The following is an 8,628-nucleotide window of genomic DNA, read 5'->3' as shown; positions in this document are numbered from 1 at the left end:
CCCCCCCACCCCATTACCCGTTGTGGGTACAGCGCCCGCGGGTCCCCCCTCAGAGCGAAGGCGTAGAGGTGGTCCCTGTGGGGCACAGTGGGGGACGTGTGGCCGTGCACCGCTGTGCAGCAGGGGATGAACGGGAGCACACGAGTGTGCAACCAGACACAGCTTCGCACAGGCGTTTGCAAGCGACACAGCGAGCCGGCAGCGGTGAGCAGGGTGTGATGGCGCGTGCAAAGAAACGCACGGAGCAAACACGCCTTGCACGAGCACACAGCCGGCTGCTCACACACGTGGTCACGCGCCTTGCACGCTTTGCACGCTCACCGCGCGGCCACCAGCAGCGTCCCGTTGAGGCGCAGCATCCGCTGGAAGCCGATCCCGAGCTCCGCGCTGCCGTTGTCCCCGCGGAGACCCCCGAAGCGCGGATAGGCGGCGGTGGCTGCGGGGGGAGGGGAGGGGGGTTGCGGGTGACCCCACGTCCCCATTGTGGCCCCATTGCGGCCCCTTTGCGGCCCCATCGAGTCCCCGCTCACCTGACAGCCCCACGGCGCTGCGCGGCTCGAGGTCCCGCGGGAAGCTGAGCGCCAGCGCTGCGGGACCCACGAGGACGAGGAGGGGGAAGGGGGGGGGGGGCGGCAGCGCGGGGCGGCATCGCCGGGGCGGCCCAGAGAGGCACCGCAACGCGCTGTGCGGGGACAGCGTCAGACCCCCCCGAAACCCACCGCCCTACGGAGCCCCACGGGACCCTTAAGTCCACAGCCCCACGGAACCCTATAGGACACACAGGACCCTGTAGGACCCGCCGCCCCTACAGCCCCACGGGACCCCATAGGACTCCACAACCTCATAGAACCCCAGAGGACCCACAGCCCCCAAAGCCCCGCAGGACCCCATGGGATCCCATAACCCCAGAGGACCTCACAGGACCCTTAACTCCACAGCCCCACGGGACCCCATAGGACCCACCAGCACACAGCCTCCCAGGACCCCATAGAACCCCATAACTCCATAACCCCACAGGACCCGTAGGACTCTGTCACTCCACAGCACCTCATAACCCCGTAACCCCACAAGACCCCAAAGGACCCCGTTACCCCAAGGACCCGCTGTCCCGCCGCCCCGTACCGCTGAGCGCCGCGCCCCGAGCGCTCCCGCAGCGGCTCCGCCCCGGAACGGGGCCGGATTCGGACGGGACGGCGTGGGCCGGGGGGGTGGAGGGATGGGAGGGGTTGCGGACACCCGTGGGCGCCCCACGCGCGGAGGGGACGCGGAGATTTCGGGGGAATTTGAGTTGTGGGGTTTGTTTTTTGGGGGGGGGGAGGGCGGCGCGGTGTCACCGCGCTGCGCGTCCCCTCCGACTCCCTCCCCCCCTCCCGCGGCGCTATAATTAGCGCTAATCGCCGTAATGAGCTGAGCCCCGCCATCCCGCGTGTGCGCGCACGTGGGCTCCTCTCGGAGCTCCGCAGCGCCCACGCGGGGACGCGGCCATAGGGCCCCATTTCTGCCCCATTGCTGCCCCCACTTCCCGTGTCCCCAAAGTGGCCCATCGGTGTCCCCAGCCCCACCCCATTTCCCTTCTCTTCGCCCCCCCACGCGTGTCTCTATGGGGTCCCCCCGCATTGAAGGCACACGGCGACCTCTGGCGGCCCGCAGGGTCCAATAGGGCCGGCGCCCACATCCCGCAGCCGGGATGGCGACCCCGCGGCTGTGACAGCGGTGTCCCCGGACGCACGGTGCTCCCTTTTATTTACACACTGCAGGGTGGGAAACCCACGGGTGACCGACCCCCACCCCCACAACACCCCCAAAGGCAAAGACCCCAAAAGGCAAAGCCTTACAAATAAATAGGATCAGAGGGAAAGCATCACCGGGTGAACCCCATCCCAGTGTGAGGGGGAGGCTCCAGTCCACGGGTTTGGCCGACCCCAAAGTGGGGCACAACCCGGCGGAAGCCCCCCCCACATCCCATCCCCACAGTCACGGTGTCCCCATGGCTGTAATGAGGTCCCCACAGCCGCGGCGATGTCCCCACGGTCACAGTGTGAAGATCTCATCCTCGGTGTCGCGCAGTGCAGCCGCTCGCCGTGTCCTGGTGAGGGGCTGAGCGCCGAGCTGGGGACCCCGCAGGGACGGCCCTGGGGGGGGGGAGCGGGACGGCGGCCTCGGGGACACTGCAGGGACACGGGGGGGGGCAGTGAGCGGTGACCCCAAACCCCATAGGAAGGTGTTGATGTGATGCACGGGTGGTGCTGAGCAGTAACCCCATAACCAAACCCCATAGCAGTGTGGGTTGGTGTGAGGTGGGGGACACAGAGGTGGTGGCAGTGAGTGGTGACCCCAGAGCCAAACCCCACAGGAAGGTGACAGTGGGACGAGGGCACAGGAGAGGGGTGACGGTGGACACGGGGGCTGGCAGTGAGCAGTAATCCCACAACCAAACACCACAGAAAGGTGATGGTGTGGGGTAGGGGACATGGGGTGGTGCTGAGCAGTAACCCCATAACCAAACCCCACAGCAGAGTAGGTTGGGGGACGCGGGGTGGCAGCGAGCGGTGACCCCATAACCGAAGCCCATAGGGAGGTGGCAGTGGTGGGAGGTGGGCGCTCACCCCGCACGCAGCCGCTGCTCCACCACCGCTGCTTTGGAGCGGCCGATGTCGGCGTCCAGGCGGCGCAGGAAGTCGCTGGCTGTGAGGTCGGGGTGCGGCGTGGAGGCGGGGGTGGGGGTTGTGGGGTCCGACGGCGCCGACCCCATGGGAGCCTCACTGGGGCACCCCGGGGGGGGGATGAGGAGGGTGGGCTTCAGGAAAATGGTGTCCGACGTGTAGAGGCGGTTGGCGCGTTTGATCTGCTCCATCTGCGGGATAGAAATGGGGGTGGGGTGGGATAAAGGGTGGAATACGGACGGGAAAGGGAAAAGCATTGGGATGGGAACAGGGATGGGATGGGATGGGATGGGATGGGATGGGGCGGGATGGCAGAGAGACGGGAGGAGAGGATGGGGATGGAGACAGTAGGAAAGGGATGAGGATGGGGACAGGGACAGCGGTGTGTGCGGGGTGGGATGGGGGCGGGACAGGACCAGGGCCGGGGCGCGATGGGGACGGCAGTGACGGCGCGGTGCCCGCTGGGGGCTCAGCCCTCTGCCCCCCCCCCCCCCCGGCGCTCACCGTCACGCCGTAGCGCAGCGCCAGTCCCGGCAAGGTGTCCCCGGGCCCCACGCGGTGCTCCCGACCCCCCGCCATAGCGGGGCGCCCCGCCGCTCCCCGACCCCGCTCGGGCCCTGCGCGGAGGCCGCTGGGAGCCGTAGTCCCGCGTCCTTCGGATTCCACGGCGGAAGCGGGTCGGAGAACTACAACTCCCGTCGTACCCCGCGGCTACGCGGCGCCTCTCTCCCCATTGGTCAACGTGCGCGCGCGAGGCACGACGGGACGGAGGACCCGGAAGCGGACGGTGGGCGCTCCCCATGGCGACGGCGGAGCGGCGCCGGGTTCCGCCATGTCCTTCAAGCGGGATGGGGACGACGCGGGGCAGCTGGCGGTACTGCAGGTGAGCCTCGGCCAGTCGGCGGCTCCTCTCCGGTCCTCTTTGGCGGACGGGGGTTGGGGGCGATGAGGCGGGGCCGCCCTGACGGCGCCTCGTCGTCCCCTCGCAGCGGAGACGCGTGGCGGAGCTCCTGGCCAATTACATCCCGGAGGACGAAGCGCTGCTGCTGAGGAGCGGGAGGTGAACGGCGGCGAACCCAACGGGGGGGTCCGGGCGGGAGACCCGCGGCGCAGGAGGGGCGCGGAGCCGTCGGAGGGCTCGGAGATGCGCTCCGGGGGGCTCCAGCCGCTCTGTGGTTCATCCCGCGCAGATACGCCTGCACGGTGTGCCCGCACCGCCCCGTCTTCGACACGCTGGAGGTGCTGGCGGTGCACCGGGCCGGCAGGAAGCACGTGGGCAGTGAGTGCGGGGCTGTGAGGGGCGCAGCGCTGGGGCGGCCGCGCCGAGCTCCTCCACGCCGCCCCTCTTCTCCCTTCCAGACCTCCGGCGCTGCTACGGCGGCAGCCGCACGCGGGAGGCGGCGGTGCGGGAGCGGCAGTGCCGGGAGGCGGCGCTGGGCACTGAGGTGGGTACGGAGCCCCCTCCCCTCCCCTTCCCCGTCCCACAGATGGTGGCTCTGAGCTCTGCCCCTTCCCCCCCCCCCGCAGGGCTCCCCGGCCCCTCTGCTGCTCAGGACAAGGCGGATTGCACAGAGCGCACTGCTGAAGGCAGCTCCGTACAGCAGCTGCTGCAGGAGGATGGGGTGAGGATTCGGCTCCGCTGCTGCGGTGCAGGGAGAGCCTCCATCCCACCACCCCCCAGCCCTGATGGTGTCCCCTGCAGGGCGGATGGAAGTGGTGTGAGAGCAGGAAGGACCCGAATGGGGCCAAGAGCTGCCCCTGCAGCCGTGAAGGAGCGCAGAGATGCAGTGGAGGCCACTGCTGCAGTGCTGCTGCCCGGGTGCTGTGGTGGGAGAGGAGGTGAGTGCTGACAGCTGAGTTGTGCCCCACGCTGCCAGAAGGACGTGGGGGGGGGGGGGGGCTGGAGCACGTGTGGAGGAGGGAGGGGAGCTGTGGGGGTCTGAGCGCAGTGCTGTGGGATGGGGTTGGCCTGCCTGGAGCAGAGGAGCTGCGAGGGCCGTTGAGACGCTGCCCTGTGGGATGTGGTGCAGTGGGATTGGACTTCTCCAGCCCCTGTGATTCTCTGATTCTTTCTGTTCTCCACTCTGCAGAGGCAGCAGTGGATTTCACCGACACCCAGCAGGGCGGTTTGAGGGGGGCTCAGCCATCGCCACCCCCCAGTCAGCCCTCGGCTGTCAGCCCCGCGCGGCGCCAGGAGCTGCAGCGATACCTACAGCTGCGGAGGTGAGCGGGGCCTGGGGGTGTGGGACCCCCCCTTCGCTGCCCTTTGCTCAGCCCCCCTCTGTCTGTCTGTCTGCAGCGCCGGATGGATCCAGGACCCCTCTGGGAAGTGGGTGAAGGATGAGAACGCCGAGTTTGACTCCGATGAGGAGGAGCCCCCCGCGCTGCTGCCCACCTGAGGTGCCCATCCTCCAGGGCTGCCCCCAGCCCCACTGCTGTGGGAATGGGGCAGCTGGAGACGAAGGGCTGTGCGGGTCCTGTGGAAATACAGCCTGGTGCTGCAGGGATCCGGCATCGCGGGTCCCCTTGTTTTGTGCTCACAGTGCCCCTTTTTGGGGCTGTTCTGTCGCAGCGCTGTGATCTCGGTGTGGGCTCTGGGCTGTCCCCAGCTGTCCCTGCCCAGGTCACGCTCAGCACGGTGCACACGCAGCTGCCCAGGGGGTCACGGCCTTTAGGGGCGGCAGCGTTGGGCTCCCCCTCCTCGTGTCCCAGCAGCTGTCCTTGCGGTCAGCGGAGCGCCCGGCCACGTCACCCCACCTCCCTGCATCGGCCTGCGGGTCCCATGGGTGCTCCCACCTCAGGGCGCAGCCCCACACCCTGCCAGCTCCCAAACCTCCACCCACAGCCTGGGGAGAGACCCCTCCCCGGCCTGTATGCACCATGGGCCCCAGAGCTCTTGTGTGGGGTGGGGGGGTGGGGGCTCCCTGGCAGCGCTGCCCCGGCTGATGTTACACCTGGGCGCTGGGATTTACCCGCTTGCTCAGCTCGGGGCCATAAATAGTTGTTGGGATGGGCGCCAGCTCTGCAGTGGGTGCCAGCAGCGACCCGGCACCGGGCCGGGGGGCTCTTCCCAGAGCCCTGCAGACCCCCACCCTCCCCACAGTGCCACCTGCTATGGGCCCTGGGTGCCCGGCTCTGAGACCCATGGGTGCCCACCTCCCTGCTGGGGGTGCCTGCTTCCCTCCCCCCCCCCAAAATCTTGGCATTGCTCTGGGCCCTGTAACCCAATCCCTTGGGTATAAATACCCCAACCGTGCAGCTCGCTGCTTCCTGAGGGGATGCAGAGGTCTGGCTGGGCCCCTTAACGAGCCCTTCGTTAATGGTTCGAGGTGATTGGGGCCCTCTGGGTCTCAAGCTGTGAAAGAGGGCATTACACTCCACAAGCCAGTTCCAGCCCTGCGTCTCCGTCCTCTTTATTTACAGCGGATCCGGCCCCAGGGAGCCCAGAGCAGAGCCCACAGGCGAGCCGAGCTCCGGGCTGCAGCGGGGCCGTGGCGCGGGGCGTTCAGGTTTTCTTCTGCTTGCGACCTGGGGCAGGGGGAGGCAGGTCAGGTCCCCAGATCCCATCAGCCCCCCGATTTCCCCCCATTCCCCCTGGGGGGGGGGGCACTCACGGAGCTCGTTGTTGCGGGTGATGGCGATGGCGGCGCGGGCGCGGGGGCCTTGCTGTGTGAAGTGGTACCCAAAGCGCACGACGGAGGGGCACTGCTCCAGCATCGTCGCCATCTCCATCTCCACCGTGTCCCCCAGGCGCTGGCACTGCGGGGCAGTGGTGCCGTGGGGCGAGGTGGGATTTGGGGACCCCCCAACCTGACTCCCCCAACCCCTCCCAGTCCCTGTGGTTGCCCGTTCTCACCTGGTTGTCCACCTTGAGCTCGCTCAGGGTGCTGTTCTGGTACATGGCCTTGATGATGCTCATCATGCCGGCGCTGGTGATGAAGTTGGACTCAATGTTGAGGCTCTGCAGCGTTTTGTTCTCTGCCAGCATCTCGGCCACGGCCTGCAGGATGCCCGTGTCACCTCAAGGTGTCACCCCGGGGTGCCACCTCACCTCCCCAGGGCTGCCTTCCCTCTCTGGGGGTGGGGGAGATGTGAGGAGGGACTCACGGTGGCCACGGGGTCGTTGCTGCGCGTCGCCACCAGGCTGAGCTTCTTGACGTGGGTGTTGGTTTTCATGGCCTCACAGATGGCCTTCAGCGTGGAGATGGGAATGTCCTGCAGCGAGGGGACGTGGCTGTCACTGAGGGGTGGGGACGGCCCCGTAGTGGTGCAAAGTGTCACCAAGGGGATGCGCTGCAGGGGTCGGGATGTGTCCAGGGGCACAGCTGTCCCCGAGAGCACGCAGGTTGTCACCAAAGGGTTGCAGGTGGCACCACGGGATGTCACCAAGGGGATGTAGGCATTGTCAGGGGGACGCGGCACTCCAGAGACCCCTTGGGCTCAGGACGAGCACCTGAGGTCAGCGCAGGGCATGGAGCAGCACGGAGCAGCACGGAGCAGCACGCCAGGGCAGCGCTGGCCCAGGCTGCGCCCCTCACCTTGATGTTGTTGAGGTTGACGTCCTCCAGCGCGCTGTCGTTGGCCTGGATCTGCCGCAGGGTCTCCTCCACGTTGGTGGGGTTTGGGGGCTCATCTGGCACTGGTTTGTACTTATCTGGTTTCACCACGCCTGGGCACGGGGGGGGACATGGGGACGTGGTTTGTGGGTTTGGTGGGGGCGGTGACCTGGGTCATCTTTTCCAACCCTTCTGATTTTGTGACCCCATCATTCTTTGAGCGCTGGGGATGGGTTGGGGTTGGCCTGGATGGCCTTAGAGGTCTTTTCCAACCTTAATGGTTCTGTGATCCAATTTAGGGACACGGTTGGTGGGATGGTGGGGTCGGGTTGGGGTCGGACCAGATGACTTGGGAGGTCTTTTCCAACCCCAGTGATCCTTTAATTCAGTTGAGCACGGTGTGGATGGGTTGGGATCGGACTTGGTGATCGTGGAGACGCTTTCCAACCCCAATGATTCTGTAGCACACGGTGTGCACGACAGTGGGGTTCCCTCACCCCAGTCCCACCACCGGCCCCACCACCCCTTGTTCTCCACATCCCCTCCTCCCCCATGTTGGCTGTGCGCAGCACTCACTGTTGATGCCCTCCGTGTTGGTGATGGTCCCGCTGCAGATCGCGTCGTAGTACTGCTTGTTGCTCATCAGTGTGTACATCCCCAGGATGGCTGTCGGACACCCATGGGGTCACTGTGCACCCCAGACCCCCCTGCAGCCCTCGGGCAGCCGCAGCTCCATGGGGTGGGCAGGGGGCCCAGGCTGAAAGCCGAGCGCAGGGCAGCACCGCTGTTGGAGCCAGGGGCTGGCGGGGACCCAACGGCCACAGCATTGGGGGGCGGGGATACAGGGGGACGCGGGTGTGACGTGGGATGGGGAGGATGGAGACGGGCGTGGGGCAGCGGTGTGGGGCGACAGCAGCTCTGTGCAGTGCAGCCCTGCGGCACGGCAGCCCCACACTGGACCCACCTGCGATGTCACACATCTCGGCATCGGTGGCGTTGGCCAACGCCTCCTCCAGCTCCGGCTCCAGCGTGATCTGCTCCTCGCGGGGGATCTCCCGTGTGGGGTTTTTGGGTACGAAGGGTTTCCCTGTACAGGGAGATGTGGGTCGCACCCCCCCACGGCCCCGCAGCAGGGGGTGACACCAACCCGCTGACCTTGGTGACCGCCAGGCCAGGGAGGAGCACCCTGGGGGGGGACACGTTGAGGGCTGGCAGCACTGGGGGTGGCATTGCCAGCACTGTGACATTGCCGGGGGGTGGCCATGCCCAGGGCTGGCGGGGGCCCAACTCGCCCGGGACATCTGAGCTGCTGGTGAGCTCTGTGCTGCCAAGCTAAATATACCTGGTGCTGCGGTGCCATGTCCCCCCACGACGTCCCCCCACGACGTCCCCCCACGACGTCCCCCCAC

The 8,628-nt window shown here is 67.4% G+C and overlaps 4 protein-coding genes across 4 annotated transcripts in view; 1 reads left to right on the top strand and 3 right to left on the bottom strand.

Annotated features, from left to right (window-relative positions):
* Positions 1 to 649, bottom strand: part of SEMA6C (semaphorin 6C) — a 5,766-nt gene extending 5,117 nt beyond the window's left edge. The window contains 4 exon segments of the mRNA XM_042887933.1: positions 18 to 75; positions 322 to 436; positions 531 to 615; positions 617 to 649. Coding sequence (XP_042743867.1) covers positions 18 to 75; positions 322 to 436; positions 531 to 615; positions 617 to 649 — 291 coding nt within the window.
* Positions 650 to 1,726: 1,077 nt separating this feature from the next.
* On the bottom strand, positions 1,727 to 3,269 carry LYSMD1 (LysM domain containing 1). Its single transcript, XM_042887954.1, is given in 4 exon segments — positions 1,727 to 2,142; positions 2,144 to 2,168; positions 2,607 to 2,854; positions 3,168 to 3,269. Coding segments are annotated over 4 exon segments (459 nt in total). The 5' UTR covers positions 3,243 to 3,269; the 3' UTR covers positions 1,727 to 2,031.
* Positions 3,270 to 3,412: 143 nt separating this feature from the next.
* SCNM1 (sodium channel modifier 1) lies at positions 3,413 to 5,175 on the top strand. Its single transcript, XM_042887953.1, has 8 exons — positions 3,413 to 3,546; positions 3,653 to 3,723; positions 3,854 to 3,942; positions 4,023 to 4,108; positions 4,191 to 4,285; positions 4,366 to 4,502; positions 4,754 to 4,886; positions 4,963 to 5,175. Exons 1-8 carry the CDS (start codon positions 3,496 to 3,498, stop codon positions 5,060 to 5,062), a joined length of 762 nt encoding a protein of 253 aa, XP_042743887.1. The 5' UTR covers positions 3,413 to 3,495; the 3' UTR covers positions 5,063 to 5,175.
* Positions 5,176 to 6,051: 876 nt separating this feature from the next.
* TMOD4 (tropomodulin 4) overlaps positions 6,052 to 8,628 on the bottom strand; it is a 3,650-nt gene continuing 1,073 nt past the window's right edge. Inside the window, exons 4-10 of the mRNA XM_042887952.1 lie at positions 8,184 to 8,306; positions 7,796 to 7,885; positions 7,202 to 7,332; positions 6,771 to 6,878; positions 6,520 to 6,663; positions 6,278 to 6,422; positions 6,052 to 6,191 (exon numbers count right to left, since the gene is read on the bottom strand). Coding sequence (XP_042743886.1) covers positions 6,169 to 6,191; positions 6,278 to 6,422; positions 6,520 to 6,663; positions 6,771 to 6,878; positions 7,202 to 7,332; positions 7,796 to 7,885; positions 8,184 to 8,306 — 764 coding nt within the window. The 3' untranslated portion in view covers positions 6,052 to 6,168. The remainder of the gene's footprint in view (positions 6,192 to 6,277; positions 6,423 to 6,519; positions 6,664 to 6,770; positions 6,879 to 7,201; positions 7,333 to 7,795; positions 7,886 to 8,183; positions 8,307 to 8,628) is intronic.

This window comes from Lagopus leucura, unplaced genomic scaffold (assembly GCF_019238085.1).
Source record: "Lagopus leucura isolate 7727_CA_CO unplaced genomic scaffold, USGS_WTPT01 Super-Scaffold_100127, whole genome shotgun sequence".
NCBI lineage: Eukaryota > Metazoa > Chordata > Aves > Galliformes > Phasianidae > Lagopus > Lagopus leucura.
Note: the sequence above shows the minus strand (reverse complement) of the source record. Positions and strands in the feature narration are given on the sequence as shown.